The sequence below is a fragment of the Streptopelia decaocto genome, assembly GCF_964273445.1.
Source record: "Streptopelia decaocto genome assembly, chromosome: 6".
In the NCBI taxonomy this organism is placed as follows: domain Eukaryota; kingdom Metazoa; phylum Chordata; class Aves; order Columbiformes; family Columbidae; genus Streptopelia; species Streptopelia decaocto.
In genome coordinates this window covers 1,712,335-1,739,600 of record NC_138660.1, presented here as the reverse complement: position 1 = coordinate 1,739,600, position 27,266 = coordinate 1,712,335, and the positions used below count along the sequence as shown (strand labels likewise).

Sequence of the window (27,266 nt, the reverse complement as noted above, 5' to 3'; positions counted from 1 at the left end):
GGTAAAAGAGAGCAGAGTGCAGACCGAGGATGCAGCGGTCGCCCTGCAGCTGATGCATTACAAAGGGGAGAGGAAGGCGGACATGCTGGAGAGCAGTGATGAAGGGCTGCATCCAAGGGGGCTTGGGGTCATGAGACCCCCCCTGCACTCCTACCTCCAGCTCTGGGGTCCCCAGCACAAGAAGGACATGGACCTGTTGTAGCAAGTCCAGAGGATGCCACTAAGATGACCCGAGGGCTGGAACAGCTCTGTTGTGGAACAGGCTGAGAGAGCTGGGGGTGTTCAGCCTGGAGGAGAGACGGGAGATCTTATAGCAGCCTTCCAGTACCTAAAGGGGACCTGCAGAAAAGCTGAAGAATGACTTTTTACAAGGGCATGGAGTAACAGGACAAGGGGTGATGGCTTTAAACTGAAAGAGAGGGGATTTAGATTCAATATAAAGAAGAAATTCTTCCCCAGGAGGGTGGTGAGACACTGGCACAGGCTGCCCAGAGCAGCTGGGGAGGCCCCGTCCCTGGAGACACCCCTGTCCAGGCTGGATGGGGCTTGGAGCTACCTGGTCTATGGAAGGGCCAAAACGCCCAGCAGTAGGTCCTTCCATGTGTGATGGGAAAGGTGCCCCAAGTGAAGCCCCACCAGCCCCCGGCCCCACAGCCTGGGGGTCACGAGAGGTTTCTGCATGATCTGACACCCCCGATGTGCTCTATGCAGACACACCAACAAGCAGAGACGCTGGATGAAGAGGGGAAGAAATACTTGCCTGCTTTCTCAGCGTGGCACTTTTGTATCTCTGCAAATTGGTGTTAACTACAACTGGCAGTCCTTATTTTAAAATATGGGCATTTCTCTGCTGGAAATGCTGTCCTCCATTATGTTCTTCATCTGAAAGCTGCAAGAGTCAATACATCACCGCTGAAGCCTGCTGAGTGCTTAGAAATAAGGGGATATCATTTCCAAAAGTAAGTGACCAGCAGGCTGCTGTTAGCTCTGCCCACGCAGAGGGACAGATGGCTTTTTGCAGCTTTGATTTACTGGCAATTGTTGGAAAAGAAGCAAGCAAGGAATGAAAACCCAATATTTCCATTACAGTTTACTTAATAAAAAAATATCGTAGGGAAGTCAGACCTCATAAAATGCCCATCTTCTCTCTATATTTACAGGATCATACAATAACTTGAGCCAGACCGGTAATCAATTTTAAAAAGCCCTTTGCAATCGAAGGCACAGACAAGTGAGTGTTCAATATCCCCGCAGCAAAGCAGCAGCCACGGTTCACCAGAGCAGCCCAAATACGGCCAGATGGCAACACAGCAAAGGGAGAGGGCAAAGTCCCGACCAAACGGCTGCTCCAGAGAGCTCTGGAGTGGGACACTCCATTTCCAAGAAGCTGTTTTGAATACCAAGCAATTTCTCCTCTGATGCACCCAAGAACTCTTCTGCATCATCCATTCTCCCTGCTTGCAAGAAACATTGATATGGAGGATATTTTTACCATCGAGCTCCCACATTACAGCCAATGCATCAGGCAGCAAGCACTGCCTATGGCAATAAAAGATCAATTCTGACTTGGTGGTTTCTCATGCCCTTCACATACACATCCCTCTCCTCTCGCCCAGCATCACATCCTCCTTCTTTGGCTTCTTCTAGTCCTTCCCATTAACTTCACTTACTGCTGTGCCTGCGTGAGTCTTTGGTTTTGCTGTAGGCAGCATGAGCTCGGTGCCAGGTGACAGCGCCGGAGCAGAGGGGCTGTGGGGGTCCATGTCACCCTGCCCCACCGCCCTGCTCCAGTGTTCCCCCAACATCATCCATGCCAGGGGCTCTGCCCCATGGGCTGTGGGGGCTGAGGGAGTCCCCAGCCTCCCCTGACCCTGCATCATTTCAGCTCGGTGTCCCACCTCCTGCTGAGCCAATGTCCCCTACAGAGACGGTGTCAGTCCACGTGAGATGTCTGGTGCACGGGCTGGTGGGTTTAGGGCTACCTCAGGTCCACCTACACCTCAGACATGAGGTGCTCATACCTATAGGCTTTGTTCATGGCCTGGTCCCAGTAAGTAGCTTAGGCAGCTCCATATGTTGGAAAATCTCAATCATTTCACATATGAGTCACTTTGGGACATATCTACAAGAACTTCCTTTAAGAGGAGAAAGTTCAGGCTGCTGCTGAAGGAAATGCCAAGAGAGTCCCAGTGGCTGTGTAGAGAAATAAAGGCTCATTTCCCCGTGAGGGCCGTTCCCTGCGGGTATGTTTAGACCCTGCAATTGTCCTTCAGCCCAGCCATGCCTTGGGCTCCAAGCAGGAGCAGGTACAAGCCTGGGGCTCACTAGCAAGTCAGACAAAATGACACAATGCTTCTTTCTTCTCAACATCTGCAACCTGTCCTCCAAGCACAATTAAAGCTAAAACGTGCTGTTACAATAGGTGGTAATTTGGAGGCACGTGATGCTCATGAAGAACAGTAATGGGTTCCTACCTGAACCTCCAAATAGCAGCGAGAAGTTCCAGGGAGCAGGAGAGAACGGCTGTAAAGTCAAACCAGCACTTCTGCCAGAGTCAACCAGCGTTTTATTTCTCAGTCAATAGTTTAATCTATTTTAATGATTATCAATGCTGATGTTGAGTGTAACCACCTTGTGTGGTACAATTGCTAGAATCTAAAAGCCAACTCGATTTTAATGGTTTATCATTAGGAGTATTGTTTAGTCGGATTAAACTGGTCTTAATTCTTCCGCAATCATAATTTAAAAGCTGTTTGGAGCACATAACGGTGACCCCCCTCATCACGACATGAATCAATGCCCTGTCTCCGCACCATCCATCTTCAGCAGCGTCTCGCCAGCAGCCACATGGACGGACACTGCAGTACTACAAGCTATTAATATTTTCCTCGTTATCCATTAAGTCTTCTTCGTTGCCTTTTACCTGTCTACTAATAAGTGTCATTGGAAAGGACCCAAGCCCTGGATGTGTGTAACAAGTTTCTCAGGGCTACCTCAGTTAACGCTTTGGTTAACTTAACCTGCAGCTCCTTACTCACAGTGCTGGCGAAGTTTAACTCTTAACATCCATAAACCTCAATATCAGGGATGCATTAAGGCACACAAAGGGGCAGCAACAAAGCAAACAAACATCGCTCTGTTAGGAAAAGGCTGTTTCTTATCTGTAATAATACATAAGAAAATTGTGATGGAGCAGTTAGAACAAGAAGGTTGTTGCCCAGCTGTGGATGTTCTTGTCTCTGAGGTTTCCCAGAGACGGAGCAGTGACCTTGCACAGGTTGTCACTGCACTGGTGGCAGAGACGTGGCACTGCCTTCTGCTCTTTGAACATCAAAATAAGGTGATAAGGTGGTTTTTCTTGTTGTACTTCCTTGTACTTTGGCAGAGCTGTGAAAACCCCTCTCTCAAGGGTATTGTGCTGAAAACCTTGTGGGAGCATCTTCTCTGGCTTCCAGAAGATGCTGCAGACCTTAGAAGTCAGAAGGACACAGGGAACGAGATCCCAGAGCAGCCAACTGCAGTAGCGTCCCACTGGATGAACCCACCTTGTTTCCTTTAGACTCATAATACCTTTTTTTAAAATTCTTTTTTGGTCAGCAAGAATACAAGTATTAATTTATATAGAAAAAAAAAATGGCAAGCTTACTATTCCACTGTCAGAAGTGGCGAATTAAGTATTAATACATATTCTTCTTGAAACAAGTGAGCAAAGCCAACGTGTTATGGTCAGGAGTAACTCCATTCAGGGAAGAATCTTCTGCAGATGATGGACTATGTTAGCTACATTATTTGCTTCATTTGTTTAAAAATCAAGCCCTGAAGACATTTTAGATGTTTCCTTCAGTTAATGAGATTTCCATGATAGTTTAAAAAATAAAATTAGAAAACAATGCCGTTAATCTTGGATTACATGCAGCACGGAAAAGAATTAGTAGCATAAAGCAGGAAGATTAAGACACTTTGCTTTGCAACAGAATAGCTGTGATAGAAGCTACGTGCCGTATTTTCCCATCTGAGATTAACATCGAGGTGATCAGGATCTGCCCTTTAGTCTCTAACCTGGTATATTTGGGCTCGGCTCTAACTTCTCCCTCTGGTTCTGAGAAAATAGGGGCTGAGCAAAGGGATGACAAATCCTACATCCTAATAGGTGACAGGAAACAGCAATGACAACTCTGTGCATTTGATCAGCTCTTGCGGTCACATAGTTAATTGGAAATCATATTTTCACAAGTATAACTATTCACCCACATACTAAATAATATATATATATATATAAATAACTACTGTTCCTTCACGTTTAAAAAGTTATTCTTTTCCATTAAAAATCTCAAATTAAATCACAGTAACTTCACACACCCTGCACTTGGCTGTTATAATAGGCACCAGTATGAAACAGGGATAAAAAGACATCCCCAAATAGGATTACATATAGCAATAAAAGGGGAAATAGTCTTGAAGAAATGATGTAAGAGCAAATTCCACCTGCACCAAAAACTAACAAGTTGTGGTTTCCATCACCAGCCAAACACAAGTTTGATGTTTTCACATGTACAGCATATAAACCTGTGAGTACGACAAATCACATTTGAATGTATGCACTGGAAAGGTTAATTTCTGACACCCCCCCTGTGCTGCAGAAATCGGGGGAAACACGTTCACTCCAAGTCCTCACTGAGACCAATAAAGTCATTTTAGTGGGTGCTTTTGGCAGCAATTTAGATACAATCCATTGCACTCATTAGTTAAATTAATACACTTATTACATATTAATTTTCATTCTTGAAAAACAAAATTTAAACCGTGTCCCTTTAACCCGAAATCAAAGGGAAAGAGCTGAATGGCAAGCCCACAAATGTATAAAAAGCTCATATTAACCTTTCAAAGAAACAGCCCTTTCATTCACAAATTTAGGAGTAAATAATTATACATATATTCAATGGCATATTAACAAGAAGCTCATTCTTTGAGACAATTTTATTAAAGCTTTCTTCAAACACAACACAGTATTGCGAAAAATCCACAATTGCAATATACAGTCCCCTTGGCTTTGATTTTTTTTTTTTAATTGATACTTATATAAACCAGAAGTTTGCAAAGAAAACGTATCTTATAATGTTATATCGTAGGTAAGATTATATTCCTTGGAAGACACAGATATTGATGTATAAGCACTTTAGCTCTTCAAAATAAACCAAATGAGCAATGAGCCCAGCAACCAAACCCAGAATTTTGCTGTTGCATCAATGATGGAAATGACTTAATTATAGGATGTTTTCTCTTTCGAGGCAAACAACTTGGAGAACAAATAGAAAAGGCCAAATCTTACAGGGAGCAGCCTGGAAGCCCAGGTTGGGTTCAATGCACACGGGAAACCTCATCGTCTGGTTTGAAACCAGCCAAGCTGTTCATTAGATGTACGTGTTCAGCCAAAAAGAAATAGTCACTGTATCATGGTGTCAAATAAACACTTCTACAGCACCTATCGCCGTGACTCCGTGTCACACTTGGGGAGAAACAGCTAAAATGGGGAAAAAACATCTGGAAAAAGAAATGTATCCAGCCTGAAGCAACAGAGTAAATACTACTATTGGCATGTCATTTGCAAATGAGTAGCGACAAATTAATGACGAAATAAATAATGAAGAATAACTCTGGTCCCTAAGCAACCGCAATGGGAGTAGTTTGTCAAAGGGACCCAAGGTCCAGCAGCGGTTCCACCTCCAGCGCCACCGAACCGGCTCCTCTTCCCTTGCGCTGCCCATAGAGCGCGAACTGCAGGCTCACCTGGGGTTTTGGGGTAAGGAAACAACCACCCGGGGTCCAGAGGCAGCATTTGCAGCGCTTGCTTTCAATTAAACCCCAAATCAGCTGTACAGAATAAGAGCAGCCATCCATTCAGTTCTGGCACCAACTCTGAATACCGCAGTCCGCAGAGGAAAGCTTAAAACTTGCTGTGTCTAATTCATGTACTGTAGCATAAGTATTATCCATTTATTTAATCCCGACTGTGGAATTTTCTACATTAGCATATAACCTTTTCCAAATCTTACTTAACGCTCATTTTCAGGGCTCCTTTATGGCAAAAAAAAGTTTAATCATATTTTACTTGCAACACTAGAAAAGGGAATATACAGAAAAATTCTCGCTCAGAACTTCAGATCCCTTTGGTTCTATGGCTCAAATGCACATTAAAATATCTTTTACTACCTCATCCTCATTCATTAGCAGTAGAATAGGAATAAAGTTCATGCAGGAGCAATGTGCAATGAAATATATTGCACTATCCTAGTCCAGCGCGGTGGTTTAAACACTGGGCTGGGCTGGGGGTGGATGCTAAGGAGGGCAAGTTATTAAAAACCTTTTCCTAGTGATAGATCAGAAAATAAAATCCTCATCTCCTGCAAAATTCCAGGCAGTTTGGTATTCACAGGCACCAACACACAGACCATGCTACGACTCAATATTTAATGCTGTTTTCAGCACAGAATTGTGCAATTAGACATAATCATTCATTGTTATTGTAAAACAGGCCATTGAAAATACTGCTGGTCTCTACAGAATCAGTAAGTATGTATCTATCCTTTTTCTCAGTGCTTCCGGCTCTCAAATTTTTGACTGTGAGGACATTAGATGGGTGGAAGTGGGTGAGCAGATGAGGCCAAGTGGAGCCTCCAACGTAAGGATCTGCTTTACAGCAGCTTTAAAGGGACGTGATACAGAAATAAGTGGCCATCTGGGCACTCAGGTACCTTCTACAATTCCAACGTACGCTCATATATGCTCAGCTTTCACAGAGCCTGGATCACCACTACTGGAAGACACAAAATCCCATTTTAAAAATTAAATAGTTGAGATCTGACATATGGAATTCTACCGGGAACACTTTAGATCAGTTAAAATTACTTGGCCGGTGGAGTATGGTTGTGAGAAGTTTGAGGTTAATGTATGTAATTATTTATAAAAATAAGAATTAAAAAGCTGGCTGGATGAATAGGGAGGAAATTCTTCAAATCCCAGGCAAAACCCCAAGAATTCTCCCACCTTCCCAAAGCTTTCCAGCACCCCTGAGGTTCCCCAACGAAAGACTAGACAGGATTTCCTCGGGAACAGCAGCTCAGCACTCCTTAGCTTTCCTGCAGCATTATGCGGGGAATGCTTTCTTCTTAAAGCTTAGCAAATTGGTTTTATAGCATATATGGTTACCACTTAAATTTCCTGCCTTTTCCTTTTTCTATAGGCCTTGCTGTACTTGTGGCTGAGCAGCTCCCCAAGTCTTAATAGTTGCACTGGTGGAAGAAGAAATTGAAATGGGAATAAAACTTGCTGAACTCCTCCTGTGGGGCTGTAGCACCAAACACCGTCACCGAGCCACCGCGGCGGCAACTGCAACCGAGCTTTAAAACCGGAATCAATCATAACCCAAAGCTACGTGCAGCTTATCAAACCGGATTTCCAGAATATGGTTTTGTAGCGTATGTACTCAGCTGCTCCTGCTTTTTAAATAAACGCTAAACTGCCAAGACTAATAGGAACTAACTTGCTGCTCAAGTCTGACTGTCTGGGGAAACTTAAAGTGTGCAAACAGCCCAATGCGGAGGAGACGCCAAACTGACCCCTCGGAGTGAAGCTTAGGACAGACATTGAGCTACTATATCCATCTTTTTTCATTAAATCAAATAATTTAATGACAATTCAAAATAACTAAGTAGTTTTAAAGACAAAAGCGGGCATTTCCAGGAGCGCAGAGAAGTTGTATGTTTGGCTGGGCAACTCTCCCGGCTGAATTGTCAGGTCAGGCTTCTATTCTTTGCACAGTGTAATTAAATTACAAAGCGTGGTGTTTCCTAAAAGTATATAATAGGTTCCAAGTGGTTGTCCTGCACATCACAAAAGGTGCGAGAGAGGAGTCTGAGGACAACAGCTCGGCTCTCACTGAATGTACTTTGGCGATGCAGTAACAACCTGGCCATGCTTAATGAAAAGAAGAGCGTGTGGAGGATTGGAACACAGTTCTCTGACAATAGGGTGATGTCAAATAAAAATAAAAGGGAAAAAAATGTTGTCTGAACTAAATCCAGAGCAGAGTTGTTTGGTTTTGGGGGGAGGGACCGGGGTGACTCACAGAAAAGGACAAAGTTTTCTGGAAAAGCTTCCACAAGACTCAGACTCTTGGAAATTTACTGGTGGCTGCTGCCAAAAGTCTAAGGGCAGAACTGGCCATCAGCTGATTTTCCAATATGTAGTATTGCATCCCTGCATACAGGTGATATATTAAGCAACAATGCACATAAAATAAAGCTCTAATAAGGCTCCACGGTGAAACCCTACAGTAGGCTAAGCTGGACTTAGCATCTCTGACTGACAAGGCACGCTCTCAAGCCCAATTAAACCCTGGGCTTTGTGGTTCTTTGAGGACCTCCAACCCCTGCAAAGCAGCAGTTGGAAGGAAACATTTACTGGAGAACAAAACGGTGTACAATTTATAATTCCAATGCATAACGCTATGAAACTCCTCTTAAAATGAAGAGGAGGACAAGTTGTATTTCACAAACAATTGGACACTTCCATTACTTACGGAAAACAACTGGCTCATTGTGCAACCAAGTAAATTGAAGCGTAGACACCAAGGGTTTCATTCCCCCATTTTCCAAAACCCAGGTGATCCTGTTCTTCATTTTCTGGTCTAACATGACATATCAGTTTGTTAGATTTTTGATTTTCTTGCTTGGCGAGAGACAGCAACGAAGCTCTTTGAAAGCATCCACTTCCATACCTCCAGGGCTTCCCCAAGCAGGAGGTCTGCTTTTGTTTCCTCTTGATTACAAATACTCCATGCATTTTCAACCAACACTATACACTCGACTAGATTCCCCATAAGCTCCTCAACCTGATTTGGAAGCATCTGTTTCCAATAGCATCAGAACTGGAGGACTATTAGCGAGATTGGATTCAGACTCCAATCAAGAGATGAATGTCGCGGCTGGCACTGCCGCCCGGGCCGGGGGGAGGCCCGTGGCCCATATCTAAAGTTCCTTTGCAGAGCCCATCACACAAAGGCATCTGCAAATGTGCACATTACGTACTGTAAGGGTCATCAGGATCAAATTCTAGGGGTTTTTTAGGTAAATAAACACTGGCTGGTTTATGTTTCCAGCTGGGGGTGGAAGAAGAGTCACTTTGTTCATGGAGCAAAATGCCACGTGGGCTTGGAACCCAAATCCCGACATTCTGCTCATGCAAAAGCAACGGTGTTGCCTCATAAAAACTACAATTTATTTCAAAATGGGCAGTTTAGCCTCTCCACTGCAGTGGAGCGTTGTCTTCCCACAACGCAGAACAAGCAGACGGCTGTTGTGATCAACAATTAATTTAGCGGGCCATCCGATGGCCACCGTCCCATCGCTCACCTAATTGGAGCGGCTTATGAAATTACTTTAATCAGAAAGACAAGACTGATGCCTGGGAATCATAACTCCTGGAACCCTCCCAGGTAAATCGGGTAAAGAACTTCCTTTGAATATGGAACGGATTAGCGCAATCTGCTTCAGCACGGGCCTGAAATTGCTCGTCATTTTATCCAGGTTTGTAGTTTGAGTTTACGGAGCTAAGCACCGAGTTTTCAGACATAAACCTAAAATTCTTACTTCAGGAAATAATGAGAAAATTTCCTCCCTATACTTTTTAAAAGTGAAAATACAAGCTATAGTAACACAACTGGTGACTATAAACCTACAGCGAACAGTAAGACTGTTGTCTCGGCTTTTAAAACTAAAGTACAATTTTACTCTAAACATTCTGCTTTTTAATTTCTTGATCAGAAAAAGCCGATGCTCAATCTAGAAAGAACATGACGGACAATAACTAATATATAGCTGGCATCTTACCTACTTCCCCTGAATATAAGAATAAAAAATTATAGAAATAAAATAAAAATTATTATAAAAAATTATAGAAATAAATTAACCTGCACAATGCAGCTTTAATGTAGATATTTTCTATAAACTTGTTATTCTTATCAAGAACTACAATTATTAAAAGCATACAAATTATTGTTCAGAAAGAAGTTACGATTTTCTGATCAAGTTAGAATCATTAAAAAAAAAAATTATTAAAAAAAAATCGACTTAATTTCTGATTAACAAGCCCAACCTGAGAAACTCATAACAGGAAAAGGATACAAAAATGTCTAGAAACAGAACTCCAAAGCTCCCAATGAGCCACGGGAGGTGGTGGAACAAGTAGAGCGCCCCGGAAGATTCAGTGGTTGGCATCTTCAAAACAAGGCTCAGTCCATACGTACCATTTCCCACCATGGCCAATGCAAACAGCAGGTACGAGGTGCCTTCTGTCGATCTTCTTCGGAACTAAACACAAATTTTACAGAAGAAATGTTAAAACACGTATCACAGCAGCCAGTTATAGACAATTTTAGCATTTTGTACTGTAATGCATCCAAAGACTTTGAGCCACTCTCGTCCATCTCTTCCCAGGCTCTGGATCCCCCGACCTTGGTGCTTCCAGCACATGACACTGAAAGCAACTGCAATTGTTACAGCTCTTCGAACCAGCTCTGGTTAATGTCGTTTTCATATAAGTGCAAAGCAGCAAAAATAATCTGCTTCCAAATGATATTTAGGTCTTAAGAAATCTGTTGCTCTCCAGTGAACCTTCTTGAAAATATTGTGGTGTTCCAGCTGTGATGGAAAAGGTAAAGGCGGAACATGAATACGCTTAGAAGTGAGCTAATAATTCCCATAATCAATCCAAAAGTCCGTATACAGTTGATAATATAAACCTTCAAGTCTTTTTAATTTTTTCTTTAATTGAATATATTGATAGGGAGGAGGCTGTGGGGAAAACGGCATCTTTGTGGAAAAGGGGCTAAAATTCTAAACTAATTTCCCTCTGATTCTAACTTTTGATCCCATGATTGGTTACTAAAGGTAGAACAGTTTGGAGAGAAAAAAGGGAGATACCACTTGCTTGTGACAACAATCAGACACAGAACGCTTCTGCTCATATCTGGCAAATCCAACTGAATTCGCCTCCTCTTCCCCTGCCCATCAATCCTCTTCCATCAATCAAAGACCATCATTTCCCTAAAATTCTCACCCTCCTCCTCTGAATGGGGAAAATACTCTTTTTCTTTTTATTATTTCTTACCATTTGAGAGAGTCACCAAAGCAAAGCAGCTTTGAGTTCAGAGGACTCGCTGCTGGGGAGAATCCACCACCTAAAGCAGCTCCGAGTCTCTTGTAAAACACACACGTCTGCTTAGACAAAAACCCACTTACGTTCTTATACAGCTGAGGAAATCTACTTCCCAAGTAGAACACACAGGATATGTAGCCACAAATGAAGCCTGACATTTCAATCATATCGAGAGAGTTCTGAAAAAGAAAGGTACATGTATTTTGGCAAGAACGCTTTCAGGTGTTTCAGAGGATTAAACCGAGAGTCCGTTGGCTGGTTTTCTGGACAGAACTCCTTTCATGGCACTTCAGTGCTGCTCTTCAAATGACCAGAAAGGGTTTAATCTTTATCTCACAACAATGCACGCTGCTGCGTCATCGCCACAACCGAGATCAAAACCAGAGCCGGGCTTTAGGATACGACACTAATATCCATCCAGTCCCCTTGCTAAAAAAGCCTGGGCACAATAATTCAAACCGAAACTGAGAACTGTGGCTAGGGCCACTAAAAAAGAATGAATCATCCTGTCTGGAGAAAGCAAAACACTCATTTCTCATAGTTTAAGAGTTGTTAGTTTTCTCACTCTAGCTGTGTTTTGAAAATAAGCTGCTTCCCTGCTGGGCAGCGTTGCTGGATTACAATTATTTTACTGCCATTAGTATGAAGGCCATAAAATTGCTCGAATAGGCTGTGAACTTCCCCGCCGCAGCGGCTGCAGCAGCAGGTACAATTGTCATCTTCCACTTTATCGATTTCACTTGTGACCGTGCAGTCTCTACAGATGCCCACAGGATGTACCATGAGCAGAAACACAACACGTGTCCGTGTCGTTTCGCGGAGCAGCACATCCTGACGACCCACGGGACAGAATAAGCCTGAAATGCGGGAAGCTGGTATAAGAAGCAATTTTATAACTTTATTTTGGGATGTATGGTCCGTAGTTAAAACATCCACATAGCGCCACATTTGTGATTTCTAAATCATTGTTAAAAACGTCATCCGAATTTCTTTAAAGCGCAGAATACACAATCTTTTCAAGAGGCTTTTGGGTGGGATTCTTTTGGAATGGGAGCAGGTAAGAACTTACATCACTTCTTTCCATTACTTTCCTCTGCTCTCTGTTTCTTAGTAACATCTGTGAGGGTAAAATAACCCACAGTGCTATACACACCACGACCCACGTCACGCAGAAATTCTTCAGGCTTTTGCTGCCTAGGATGACAAACAAACAAATCAGCTGAAAAACAACATCTGCTGTTGATTTAAGGTTACTTTCTGCTGGCAATATAAATATGTAAATGTAAAGGTACGATTCCACGTGTCTTTTCCTTGGCAGCAATGTCAAGCGCACCTCTTGGGTTTGGGCTAGAATCGTAGAATATGATAACAGAACCATTTCAGTTGGAAGAGACCCTCGGGATCATTGAGTTCAACCATAACCTAACCTAACTCTAGCACTAAACCATGTCCCTAAGAACCTCGTCTAAACCTGTCCTAATACCTGTCCTAAAACCTGTCTCCAGGTTATCGGTTCCATATTGAATGTATCTGCTTTATCCCTATTTATTCCGCTGGGCAGGCATCTGTTTCACTTCAGCTTTTTGTTACCTCTGCCGCACCATGGATTTTCTTCGATACTCTCTATTTTTGGTTCAGATTGATGAGTTGATGGTTTTTATTCGATACAATGAGGTTCCTATCTTCCCTTGCAGTCAAAACAGGAGTCCTTTGGTAGGCTGAATACTATTAATACAACTACTGCCAGGGTTTTACGAAGCACAACTCATTTCTCTCCCCTTTAATACGTTTTTAGCCATATTGAAACAGAACACAGGAAGACGTCAAGTTATTTTACGCTATAAGCAAATAAAGTCCGGTTTCAATCACCATGGAGGAAACTAACTGAACCACACAAAGAAATAATGCTTGCTCTCAACTTCGATGTATTTTAGATGCAGTAACCATGGAGCGAGTTAAAATACGGAACCAGCCTTCACAAAACTACCACATTTTGCATGTCTATCTAAACTGAAAGAACTACGTGGAAAATACTTACAGATATTATGTGGGTAAGAAAATAAAAGGGCAGAAAAGCAGAGAAGAGGAAGGGCAGGATTTTCACAAGAGATGAGAAAACTGGAAGCAATAGGCCTAACAATGTCAAGCAGAATTTGTGCACTCTATTTGTTGATCCCTCTGAAAAAAACCCTATTTAATGCTGTAGAAAATATCAGAGTAAAGAGAGGATTTTAATTGTTGAAAAACCTTACGTTGGGTCATCTTCTGGTTCTTGAGCTTATAGTAGACAAATTGTGAAATCATGATTATATCCATGTTAACGTAAAAAACGGCAGTGACGATCTGAAAGAGAAGATACATTTGCTTGTTCAGTATGCACACAGATCCAAATACCTTAACCGCATGGAAATTTGGCGTCATAATCACAATGCGAATGGCAAATAGCAAAGCACTGCCAAAAAACAAGACAAGAAAAGGCAAAAAGCAAGTGTTTCAGGTACAAAACAAGTTCGACTGCTGCAGATAACGCAGCGTGAACCTTGTGCAATGGGGACTTGCTGACAGAGCCGCAGTAACTGGACATTTTCCAGGGCGCACAGAAGAAATTCGTGCCTGGGCAGATGGCAAATCCCGCCAGAAGCTTCGCTCCGCTCCACCCAGCGCTTCGGAAACTGCTCAGCGGTGTCTCTTCCCTCAAAAAGACAAAAGTTGACATTTTCTCTCCCCTTTCTCATAACGGGGAGGTGGAACGGGGAGGTGGAACAGGTAGCACCACATGTCAACTTGTGAAAGAGAAGCCAAGTCTGTCCACCCTTGAGTCCATCCCCGGCTTGTGAAAACCGCGGGTGGCGGCCACGGACCTCTCGCTCCTTTAATTAAGAGTCAAAAATCAAACCAGCAGACAAGAAACTTTCAGACGCTTGTAATGTAGTGTTGACAACTACTGTTTCTTTCAGAGAAACCCTTCCCTTAATGAAGAAAATACGTTTCAAACTAGTCAGAGACAGCTTTGAGCTGCTATTTCCTTGTTAATAAAGTGTTCCTGAAAGAAGAAAAAAGCGAGTTTAAGGAGCAGTAACCTCAGAACAGCTCGATCTCTGACAAGTTAACAACAAAACTTCCTTCCAGCCCTATGTGCTCTCCAAGCTTATTTTGAAGGTGAAGCTTAACTGGAAATTCCCCACTTTATTCATCGAGCACCCAGCAAGTCTCTCCAAGTGTTAATTACAAGTGTGCAATGGTTGCTATAACACATAACAATATCAATGTAAATATCTGGGAAATTACGACTTATTTTGTAGACGGTACACCAGGGAATAGAATACAAAGCTATTCTCCTTCCCAGTATGTACTTTGCTGTGCAATATTACATTCTCCTAGAGAGAGTTTGAAAAGCATAAATCAGAAAGCAGTTATATTGACGGATTACCTGAATTGGCAGTTGATTTGTTAAATAGCAGCCTATGAAATTGGTGAGATCTCCAGCTATCCAACACAGCAGAAAGCCCAAAGACAGCGCTTGATCCACTCTGCCGTTCTGACAGGCGACGGAAATTTGACTGGCACAAATTGCAGAAGGAATCGTCAAACAGCGTAAGGAAAAAGACATTTAACAAGCTCAGAAGTACGTTTTTCAGAATCTGAATAAAGAAAGATTAAAACTCGAAGCACAAGAGACCCAGCGCAGCAACACTGCGCTCAGCTTTTGAAGGAGAACTCGGTACCACTGTAGCTCACCATGCCTCGCTCTAACCTAACAAACCACTCAAATCACAACCTCATTACTGCTCCTTTTTTGTGGCCTGCATTGAAATACCATTTTCTGGACAGCAGAACTATGCCGTAAGCATTTTACATTCATCTGCTGCAAATACCAGCCTTTAAAAAAACGAAATAAGAAAAGCACTGTTATTTTTCATAGAAGGGCTAAGAATGAGCGAAGCTTCCGAAAGAGCTGACAAGGACACTTAGGGCTCTAAATTGCAGAGCTGTTATTCAGATTCACGGCGGGGACTGGGAAGCAATCCCAAACCGACTCCATTAGACATCTCTTGATGAATTCCATGCTCACTAACGTGACAGTTTTAATGTAAAGCCCTCTCTCAACTAATATTTCAACTAATATTTCTGAAGCGCAAGCGCTGACTAAGAGCGGGTTTATTTTGCTGGTTTTCCATGGCCCTTTTACTAGTTGGGTAAATTACATCCCCCTTACAGGGACAGACTATGGAGTCAATCCCATTTTGTTTCAGGCATTTTCACCTGCTGGGAGCATTTCTACTTTTCCTTTGTCATCTCCTGCCTACGTACGTGAAACCTGAACCCGGTGCCAGCGACCGAACGGCAACTGATTTAGCACCACGCATGGGCTGTTTTGACCTTTTCTCAGCCCAAATTGCGTTGGCGGGAGCCGGGACAGGAGTTTTGGTGACAAAGCATGTGGTTTCAATCAACACAGAGGCAGCTTTTGCTGCAAGTGTGCCTTGCACACATCTCAGGGTGGAGAAGATAAGAGGGAAGAGGTGATTTATTCTCATTTGCTCTAAGTGGCAGAGATTAGTGTCAAGTCAGTACAACAGAACAGTACATCAAGCTCATTTGTCAACCACCAAATATTGTTGCAAACATGAACAACATGCTTCTCTGGCATATTATATCTGTATTATGCAGATAGAGGAACATATCCAAGATAAAATTTAAAAAAAAAAAGGCAGCTTTTGAAAAAGGCTTGAGGCAAGATTAGTCATGTTTGAATCTGAGGACTGCTTAAGACTTCAAACTTACGGTAGTGCAGCAAACAGAAAACAGACAATGGAAATGAGCCCTGTGACAACGCTCCAGTACTCCCACGCGTTCTCCACACATTCTTCCAGAAGATGCCAAATCCATGGTGTTCCATTTATGCACAATCTCCTATTCTCTACCGGCGAGATATTGAAAGCATGTGTGTGCAGCTGAGAAGCCATCATTCCTGGACCGAGATCCGATTTCAGAAGTTTATTTCTGCCTCCATTTTTACCCCATGCAAATCCGCAAATCCGTTTACCGATGCTGAATATCCGCTGTGAAAAGGCCTCTGCATCCAGGCAGATGCTCGATACCACAGTTATTTCCAATCTCATAAACGAACCTGCCAAATTCAAAGAAACAAATACAGCCAGTGTGAATAAGACATTAACTGTGCAACGCTTGCCTATATTTATCGCTTACAGAAGAGAAGTGAGACTTCCAAGAAAGAAAAATACTTTGTGGTCCATCATTTGCTCTTGATGAATATGCAGCGCTCTAGATTTATAGCACTACAGCATTTTAGTCGGAGGTTTTGTTAGACTCTGACTTTCACACTCAACGCTATGCCAATGAAGTAACAGAACTTTCCTTAATGGTACCAGCCCGGACTCTGAACGCCCTGCTCACACTTAGAAAACATAATGTTGCTTTCTATGTAGCTAATTTCAGCATAACAGTATGAAAAGTAAGTCACGTATGACTCAGATTCCAGAAAGGCTCTACTTGATCTAGCTCGCCCATCAGCCTGACCGGTGATTCAACAGTTTGCATTATTTAATACTCCAGAGCAAAGGCAGAAAGCACGAGAAACTCGCACAAGGCGAGTGGAGGGAACTACCACCCCAAAATCCCCACAACGAAACATAACAGTCCAATTGAATTCCTCTGAAGGTTCATAATTCCTCATGCAGAGGAGTCTTAAATCAACCACCTATTAAAGAAAAAAAGCCAGAGCAAGTGAACTGTTTAAAAAGAAAAGAAAAATAAAAAAGTAGTGCTACACTAGTGGGTTCACCTGTTTAGTATTTGAAGTCAAATGTAGATGGTGAAAATTTCTAAGACCCTTTGGAGCATCTCAGATATACAGCAAATTGGGAAGACACGGAGAAGTAATACTGAGGTATAAGAGCGTCCCCCTAGAAGTGAACAAAGTTCTTCATTATCTCACAGGCAACGCTCCCAAAGGGCTGATGTTTGCGGTGGGGATTTCTGATGTTCTTCACACACCTGGGGACAGGGCTTGGAAGGGCTGACAATCAACCCCTGGGTTTGAGCCACCCTCATTAACTACTTTCAAATCTTGAGGAGGTTTCACAGAGTTAGGACTCACTTAGCTCGCTTTGCTTTTTCCTTTCGTCAGGCGTCAGGTATTTGTGGTGTTAAATGCTGGGACAGGTTTTCTGCAGAAACTGGCTGCCTCTCGAGCAAGCTGTCATCATTGGACCTAAACCAATTAAACGGGAGAAGAAGAACGTATTAATACACTGGGAATTTACATTGGCCTATTAATGTTTCAGGTAACGTTCCCATTCTGGTACTCTAGAGTTGAGCAGAGTTTTACCACCCACTAAAAAGGGAGAAACATCAAAGCACAAGCACTATTTCGGCAGCTTTTAGGCATGAACTTTCAAGCATTCATAAACACGGTAACAAAAACCTTACACGTTTTGTTAAGCTTCATCCCAAAATGCCCATTTAAAGCTAAGCAGTGTGTGTCAGATGTTAAAAAAAAACAAACCTTGTCTGAAAAATTAGGTTAAATATGGTATTTAAAACCATGTCTGAGTATCAGAACTCCAGTTGGACTCATGTGTGAAAAAGTTCTAAGATCAAGGACTATGTGGCAGCAATTCAGACTGATTGGTGCTGCACCCTGGTCCAAAACCCCGCAGCTACTACGGAAAACCAAACAGTTTAAAGGTGGTAGGAATTAGAGCGGCCACTTACGCTCCCCAGCAGCCTGGAGCTCTGGCCTCCTGCCACACAGCACGCTCAACACATTTAAAGCACGTGTGGATACTCTTGGGTTGTTATTACTCCACATTTACGCAGCAGAATAAAGTCGGTGTTGCCAGTCCTTGTGACCGGATTTTTAATTGTACAATAATTGCTATTTTTCATAAATCCTCAGCAAAATATTCTTTCCCAATAAGGGCTCTATCGCCAAACTGAATAATTCCACCAGCAGCTGGAACAACTGGATGCTGTAAACTAAACGTATTGGCCACCAAACCTGAGCTGCTCCTGCCCTGGCTGGGAAGGCAAAAGGCGACACTGTCGGGTCTTCAGTTGTTTTCACACCTGGGCTGGGTCTGACATATCAGGATATGCCCTTCACCAAATCAGCTACATCTTCTGACACTGAACTACGTTATAATGGTGTTTTCAGCTCAAAAAAATAATGGTGTTTGAGCCAGACCCGTCCAGACAGTTCCCTCCCCAGATACACAGAGTCTGGCATTGAATGTTTTCATTTCTGTTGCTGCACTTTCCACCTGAAAACAGGATAAGCAGATTGCTACGACATTTATTTTCTTCCTATAGTATTTCAGTTGTCAATGATGGGAAAGGAAAATAATATTAAAATGGGATTTATGTTCCTATAACAACTCCTTGCCTGTAACCTCAGATTCTTTCTTAGATTACTGCCCAAATATCAATTATTACCATTTGGAAAAATTACAGTACAAGTATTATTTTCACAGAACAGTTAACTTGGAACCTTGACATCATACCTTTCCAAAAAGCTTTAGTGTTTGTCTAGTAAGAAATAAAATGGCTATGGCGTAAGTTATTTAATAATAAGGAAGCAGTAGCTTGAGATTCCTGTCTGGACACTCTTTTTCTTATTTTAATCCCCTGTTCTGGAGTGAAAAAGTGCAAACGAATGGCTTAAAAGTGAAATACACTTCCTGAGGAACAGCCGAGGACAAGGAAGGTTTCCCTGGACCTCGCCACAGATCCGCTGCCGCTCCAGCATCCGTGTGCTCGGCTGCGGTGTCAAACAAGACACTGGTAGAAATGCCTGAGGATGGTGGGGATGGGGTTTGGCACATTCGCAGGTTCCCTAAATAGCAGCTAATAACAGTCTGGAATCCAAAAGGATGTTCGGTTGTACAGTACTCAGGATTTAATGACTCCTGAGGAAAAGAAGAAATGGAGCTAAGCTAAGGAGTTAATTCAGGGCTTCTTCAAACACTTCCCAATATTAACTTGGTCGTTGTATTTTGGGTCCAGCTATTCTCTAAATAGATTTGTACACACTCCTGATTGTGAGTGATAATGTATGAGCACATTTTACCTAGAAAACAAGCACAGCTCTCATAGAACACTTCCAGCTTAGCTTAGAAAAGAATGGAAAATGGGGGGAAAGGGGAGAAAGGAAGGGAAAAAGGGAAAAGGAGAAAAAAGGGAAAAGGAGAAAAAAGGGAAAAGGAGAAAAAAGGGAAAAGGAGAAAAAAGGGAAAAGGAGAAAGTTCTAAAAAGAAAGAAAAAGAGAAGAAGAAAAAGAGAAAAAAGAAAAGTAAAAAAAAGAAAGAAAAGGAGAAAAGAAAAAAAGAAAGAAAAAGAGAAAAGAAAGAAAAAAGAAAGAAAAAGAGAAAAATGAAAAAGGAAACAGGAAAAAGAAGAAAAAGAGAAAAAAAAATACAAGAAAAAGGAAACAAAAAGAAAAAAAAAGCCTTTTTTCAGGAGGGCCCAGCAGGTACCGCGGCCCCATCCCCCGGGCAGCCCCGTCCCTCGGGACGGTGGGTCCGAGCCTGTGAGCTCCTGCAGCGCCGGACCGTGCCAGCACTTGGTCACCGGGAACGGTGAAGGCGCCGTTAGCGGGACGATCACTAAGCCCGGCTGTAGGAAAGGGGTCGCCGGGCAGGGGGCTCGGCGAGGACACGCGCCCGAGCGGGGCCGGCACCGACCTGGCGAGCGCTGCCGCCGCTCCGCGATCCGCCCGGCGCCGCGCACGCCGCCCCGGCCGCGGCGGGGTCCGCCGCACGGAGCAGCCTGCGGACAGGGAAGGCGTAACGCTCCCGCAGCTGGAGGCGGTCGAGGACGCCCCCGGCGCCCCGCCCGGCGTGGAGACGGGACGGGAAGGAGAGAGGGAGGGATGGCCGGGCCGCCCGCCCCGCCCCACCGCCGCCGCCATAAGGCGCCGCATCGCGGGGCCCGGGCGCCCTCTGCGGGCGGCGGAGCGGGGCCGCGCTCACCGCCCGGCAGTCCCGCCGCCTCCCGCCGGGCCCGGGGGAGGGAGCCGGACACGGGTTGGCGCGGGGTGCGGCCGCGCACACGGAGCGAGCAGCCGCGGGCGCTGCTCACCGAGCTCGGTAATTCTGCTCCTGCCTTCCGAGTGCAAGGTGGGGGGAGCAGCCAGCGCAGCCCTGTGCAGACAAAGGGCTCAAGTCCTGGGGGCAGGTTTGCTGCAAGAAACACCGTGAGGTGCTGGAGGGAGTGGAGAGAAGGGAACGGAGCTGGTGAGGGGCTGGAGCACAAGTGTGATGGGAGCGGCTGAGGGACCTGGGGGGTTCAGCTGGAGAACAGGAGCTGAGGGGAGACCTTCTGATCTCTGAACTGCCTGAAAGGAGCTTGGAGCCAGGGGGGGTCGGGCTCTGCTCCCCAGGAACAAGCGCCAGGAGCAGAGGAAACGGCCTCAAGTTGCACCCGGGGAGGTTGAGGTTGGATGTGGGAACAATTTCTTCCCCAAAGGGCTGTGGGGCATTGGAACAGGCTGCCCAGGGCAGTGCTGGAGTCACCATCCCTGGAGGGGTTTAAAAGGCATTTAGATGAGGTTCTTAGGGACAAAGTTCAGTGCTAGAGTTAGGTTAGGCTATGGCTGGACTCAATCTTGAGGGTCTCTTCCAACCTAAATGATTCTAAGGTACCTGAAGTGGCACACGGCACGAAGCATTGTGGTGTCCTTAGGACTGAGTCAGTTATGTCATTTGGTGCTGCCCACCTTTCATCCAAAACCATCACTTCCAGGCCTGTGTACCCTATGCAGAGCAGCCCTTGGGAGAAACAAGCGAGGTTTTGGGTGCAGGGGACCCCAAATGTATGTTTCCCCCGGGGCTGAGGCTGATGTGCGCTGTGCAAGCCCGGGCTCTGCTCTGGACGCCTGGTCAACACCGTGGTGGCTTTTCCATGGCCGGGCCTTGGCAGCTCTTAAATGCCGCATTTTAATGTGATTGGTGACAGCAGTTAGTGATCCGCCAGACAGAGGAGTCTAACGAACAATCCCAGGATCTTTGTGGGATGTGTGCTTTCAGACATTAATATTTTAAAATATTTTGATAGGAAAGAGTGTTGTATAATTCACTGAATTTTTAATAGAATTTTACTTTTTATTCTCATATAGGCTCATAATTTCTGTCGTTACTGCAGCCTAGCTAATTAACACAGGGTTGGGAGAGCGATTAAAGGCAGGCTCTGCGTGTCTGCATTGTTGTAGTTTAATTGCTGCTCAAGCACCGATTCAGTGTTGGTCTTGGCAGTTGAGCAGCGCTTGTCTGGCACCGTGAAACTCCCTGTTCATGTCCATGAGACTCATCTGTTGCTGGTGGGCCAAAGCATGCAGATTTGGGACAGTTTTGGTGGCACAGCCTTGTGGAAGGAACAGGTGCCTTAATGATGTTTTGGCCGAGATGCTCAGGTGTGGCTGTTGTTACAGACCCTGTTAGCAGGAGTCTCCTCACCTGTGTGGGCACAATTGGGTCTCGTGGCTGGTGCAGAAGAGAGGAACAAGCTGGAAGGAGCTGTTTGTGCTTGGGAAGGGCTGTGCTGGTAGCAGGAATGAAGAGGATTCTCCTACACCTCCCCGGTGCATGAAGAAAACCCCATTGGTGTAAGTAACCTGTGCGGTACCAAACCCAGAACTGGATGTGAACATGGAGCATGAAAGGGCAGCAACTGGAGACACCAGGCACGTGACTGGAGGGGGTAAAATAATACACAAATGCTCCTTGTAACAATTTTTGAGCAAAATTTGAGCAAACCGTTAACAGAACCTGGAAGGTGTTTGTGCTCTGAGGGCACTGATAGACCTTCATGAGGATTTTTATTATTCAAGTCAAAACCTTACGTATCATTAAATACATGAATGTAAGTGTGCTGATTATTAGATGACCTCAAATGAGTTAAGACATTTAAAAATATGTAACATTACTTGTGAGGAGATAAGAGTAAAGTAGCAATTTATATGTGGAAAAAACAACGTAGAGTTCTCTCCAAAATACTTTCAGAGAGTAGAAAACATTTTCAGAAACAGAGGTTGAAATTCATAGGTTTGTCCAGGCCACTTGCTGCCTCTGTTTCTGGAATTTGTGCATCTGCCACGTCATGAAATTCATTGTATAACATCTGCCTAAAATAAGGGGAATAAAGAGAGCATAATGTGGTGAAAGGCAGCCAATTATTTCATAAGTGTAAACTCCATTAAAAAGTGGTGTACAACATTATATATTTATGGATACAATTTTGTTCTACTGTCACATAACAAAATGAATAATACATTAGTCCAAGAACTTGTCATTAAATGAATTTCTTTGTTGCCTTGCCATTAGAATAAAGAAGTCCTTAGTCTGTATGTATGCGTGACATTAAGCCTTTTCTGGGAGTATAACGTAGGGTGGGTGAAGGTACTATTAGGCTGCAAATTTAAAGTAGATTTTATAAGTTTTAAAGTGAAATAATGCTAATGAAATTTGTAATATTTAAAGATATTCAGAGAGGCTTTGCAGGTTTTTTTCCTGTTAGTGAGACGTGGTAAATGGAATTGAGATATTACTTAGATGAGAAAATGCTATTCTTTTTTTACCCTCTCTATTTTCAGAACGTTATTATGGCAACCAGTAGGAGAGAGTTTCTTTGCAAGAATTAATGAGAACGTGGGATTGGAGGTTTATTTAAGCATCAGAAAACTTCCAGGTAAGGTGACAGTTCTTATCCGTTTTAACTCTAGAATACCAATCTCTTTGCTCTTGTAAGTTTCTATGTATTACAACACTGGGATCACATTTATGTCTTTCTTGTAATGAGGTTGAGTCCAGTCCATATCTTGAATTATTTTATTCTGAGGAGAGAGAGGAACATCTATTTATAGTCTGATGAAGAAGACTAGTGGGGCAATTTAACTTGATGATTAGGAGCCGATTACCTTTATGGTTTAAGTCAGGCTGGATATGGGAATTTCAGGCCTCAGCCTAAATTCTTGTCTCACCTCATGAGTCCTGCTGAGGAGGAAAACAAGAAAACCCCAATACAGTTAGATGATGGTGCAACCGTTTTGGTGTTGAGCCGTCTAGGTACCGTGTAGAGTTTTTCATGCAGAAGTAGGTGATAAGTTTACACCTTTCCAAAGGAAGATTAAAGTTATCTGAAATACCATTTTTCTCAGAATGTGTTAATGGTTTTTTGCTTTTTTCTCTCTAATGGGCAGCAAAATTGAATAATTTTCTTGCAGAGTTGGACTTGAAAGGTGAACACTAAATTTTCCATTACTTGGTTGTGGTAGGTGTACATACACCTCGCTGTCTGATAAGGTCAGACCCGCTGGGGAAAAACTGGGAACCACATTTTAGATGCAAAGGATTGGATGTTCACTTATGTTGCAGAGACTATTGGTTTAAGTTTTTGGTTTATGAGAGAAAAACGGTTTCTCTGCAGTAAGTTTTGGAAATTCGGGGACTGGGTTTCCTAGCGGAGCCCCTGCTGTTGGCTGTGGAGCAGGGGCTGCTCAGGCTACGGGGGGAATACTTGAGGAATAAGACACCAGGTATAGCGGTACCACCCCCAAAAAACCCAACGAACAAACCCAAACCAACAAAAAAAACCAAGAAAATTAAAAAGGAGGTTCTGCAAATTTTGCTCAGGCCTTGGCCTGAAGTGAAGCTGAGTGAGCAGGGCCTGGAAAAGCACTGGATGGAATGGAACTTATTTATATAGAGACTTTCTTCTGCAAATCTAGCAAACAAAGCTTTGTCCCGGGCAGGAATTGACATAGTCATGTTAGTGCTGATATTAATTCATTTAAATACCTCGTCCCATGAGGTGCTGCCTCTCTTTTCTGCTGACTGGTTTCCTTCAGCCTCCAAATCTCTGCCAGTACCCCGCTCTGATGCCGTTACCGAAATCGGAGTTTCTGGTGGCGTTTCTCCTGTTTGTCTTTCACAGCATCGTGCTCATCCGTGAGGCATTAGCGTTAACGAGGGGGAGCTCATTGAGCATCTCAGCAGATGTTTAAGTGTCCTTTACAAACTGGCTCTTACTGTGGCACCTCTCCAGAGCCGGAGAACCTGCGCAAGGAAGGCGCGAGCGCATCGGATCGGTGCGTGCTGCTTCTCTTTCTTGGAAGTTAGCATAAATGCCTGTGTTCATTTTAAATGTGGGCCTATGTTACGGATTATTTGCTTTCATTAGTAGCTTCAGAGGGTAGGTGTTTAATATTAATAATCACCGTTAGCCTATAGACTTAATGAGGACAAGAAACAGCTGGATGCTGTGCAGAACCAGCCTTGGCTCCTTGGTGTCTCTGGGCAGCAGGCGAGCCCCGATTGCCGAGCTCTTAACTCCTGGCGGTTGAGAACAGCTCGTCCTCACGGTTACTTATCAATCCTGCTTTTCCTTCCTGCTTCTAGGACCCTTTTAAAGGCATCTGGCTCTTAACCAGGAGCACCTCTGGGAACAGCCCCCTGGGGTCAGGCAGTTCTGCGTGGGAGTAGCTGCTTTTGCTCTCCTAGGGTAAGTTTTCTCCTGCTCTCAGGGATGCAATACAAGGGTTACTTGGGCTGTTGTCAATAGTTTAATTAATTTGCCCTGGCTAGCCTTTAAAATAGTTTTGCTTAAGCCAAGGGCAGATTTCAACCCATTTGGGTATTGCAAAATGGGAAAAATGTGCAGAAATCCAAGTGAAAAATGCAGCGGAACGGTTAAAGTGCTGCTCAACCTGCGGAGCTGGTAACTCCGGTGGCACCAATCCAGCGCTCCATGTGCTGCTTGGTACGGTATAGGAAAACTCAGCAGTGGAGCTATGCAGCTCAGTTAGCACAGCTCATCAACTATGCAGCTCAATTAAGAAAGCCCTGTATGAGGGAAACAGAGTGAATGGAAATGGGTGCCTGAAGTAATAAAAGATGCAATTCCATTGGAAAATGATGCAGGTGGGTAATAAAAATATTAACCTGAGATGCAAAATGTGAATGTGAGAGTGTCTGTGCGTGTATGTGGATATGTAAAAAAAAGAATTTGGGTGTGTTTGCAGTTTTTTCATCCCAGCAGGGGAGGCTGTGGAGCGTCTGAAGTGCTATTAGATGGACCGGCAGTGAGACTTATTTGTTGCCTGTGAGTATTTTGGAGCTGTCTCCAGAACAGCAGCGGCTACAAAGCAATGAGTACGCAAACTTTTTCTACATTTCTGACGTACTTTATCAACGAGATAGCACCTAGATGCACAGCAGATGTTGTCTTTTGTGATGCAGATGAGGCTTTTGGAGCAGTGCAGCTGCTAATGAGCTCTGTGTATTGTTACAAGATAGGGCTGCCAGGCAATAACCACCTACGCACCCAACTAACGAACCCCACGGTGCTGAGGCAGGATCTGGATCCTCTGAGACAATGGGTCAAATCATATACTTTTTAATTTTAATTCGGGGAAAACCTCTTTTAATTTCAACAGGAGCTTTGACTTTGTCTGGTACACAGGATTTGCCCTTTAGAAGGAAACAACTATTCTAAAAGTGTCAAACAAGATTGCTGTGCTTTGCCAGTAATTGATGTGGAGTGTAAGCAATGCTTGCTGTAGAAAAAAAAAATAGGATAGTTAGAAAATAGCTTTAGTAATTAACATGGAATTTGATAGAAATATTAGGTGGACATCTAACATTTTTTATTTGGCAGGACGGTTTACAGTTGTGAATAATCCAATTAATGAATGAAACAATGTGAGTACGCTAAATATTGGGCTGCTGCCAGTCACATGCATGGCCCAGAAATCCTTCTTGTTACCTGGTCCACGTAGAAACCAAAGATGGCGTTATAAACATCTATGTTGTTATCCACTTTTTTCTTTGGGACAGGACATGGGCATAAGGTAACTTGAGGAAATACCCACCGGGAGCACAACTGACTATAAATCCTTGTAATGCCAATAAGAGTCTTTTCATTAACTTCAAAGGCTCTATTATTTTGGGAGTGAAATATTTCATCCTCATAGCAATGGAAACACCAGGATGTGTTATCTGAAGGAAAAATAAAATCTAATTGGTTCTTTCCTGTTATGGTAGAGAAAACATTGAATCCACCACTACAATTCCTGGACCAAATTCCTAATAGGTATGTGGATTAGTGAACTATACGGCGTGTGATGGGTAAAGAACTTGCTTACAAGGGAAATGTTTTCATGCTTCTCAAGGTATTTGTAGCCTCACCGATTCCATCAGAATCTGAGGAATGTTGCCACATTTGAAAAATATGTGAGGGTTAGAGGAATGTTCATCAGTGTCTTGCTTGGCAAGATTTTGAGAGGCCTGAGCACATGTATGTAAAGGACAATATGCGGTGCCCCATCCTGTGCCAGATCTGCAGCACAGAACACAGTCTTGCCATGTGAACTTGTAATTTCTCTCAACGCAGACTTTAACTTCAAAATGCAATAATTATTCAAGCATGTAAACCGTTCGGAGGTGAGATGTGTGATTTCTATACTGTTCTCCTTGGTTTTCCATGGCGTACAACAGATTTTTTGGCATTGAGACAGACTGCAGGGACAGAAACCTGTGTTCTCTGTTCGCCTTTTATGTCAGGTAGGGGGTTGGATTTTTATGAGTACCCTAAATTAAAGAGACTCCAGCCTGACTGCGAAATTAATAGAGCTATCAAAAACCCCACTGTCATTACACAACAATTGTTAATTATTTACAAGCAAACTTCTGCAAGAACCATATTGTTGCTGTCAGCATTGTCGTTATTAAAATTAAAATGCTTTGTCTGGGTGGAAGATAACATGACTCATTTAGGCTAAATGCAATGACTACGGAATATTCTGATTCTCTTCACTAATTAATCAGAGAGACAACAATAGCATGTCTCTTGCCTAACAAGATGTTTATTTTTAAAGTCGAACAAAATAAATATTTTCAGGGCTTTGTTTGAAAAGGACATAAGTTCATTGCGGCTATCGTAATAAAAATTAAAACCAAGTTGTTTTTTCCTAGGATGGGAAAATCCTTTTTCATAAAGTAAAATCTCCTTTTGTGATAGTGAACTCTATGTGAAAA

The 27,266-nt window shown here is 43.4% G+C and overlaps 1 protein-coding gene across 1 annotated transcript; it reads right to left on the bottom strand.

Annotated features, from left to right (window-relative positions):
- Positions 1 to 4,991: 4,991 nt before the first annotated feature.
- Positions 4,992 to 20,026, bottom strand: LOC309441061 (lysosomal amino acid transporter 1 homolog). Its single transcript, XM_082055451.1, has 9 exons — positions 19,920 to 20,026; positions 17,336 to 17,449; positions 16,000 to 16,345; positions 14,645 to 14,774; positions 13,467 to 13,557; positions 12,284 to 12,408; positions 11,298 to 11,393; positions 10,182 to 10,367; positions 4,992 to 5,787 (listed from the first exon to the last, which is right to left on the bottom strand). Exons 3-9 carry the CDS (start codon positions 16,335 to 16,337, stop codon positions 5,689 to 5,691), a joined length of 1,065 nt encoding a protein of 354 aa, XP_081911577.1. The 5' UTR covers positions 16,338 to 16,345; positions 17,336 to 17,449; positions 19,920 to 20,026; the 3' UTR covers positions 4,992 to 5,688.
- Positions 20,027 to 27,266: the final 7,240 nt, after the last annotated feature.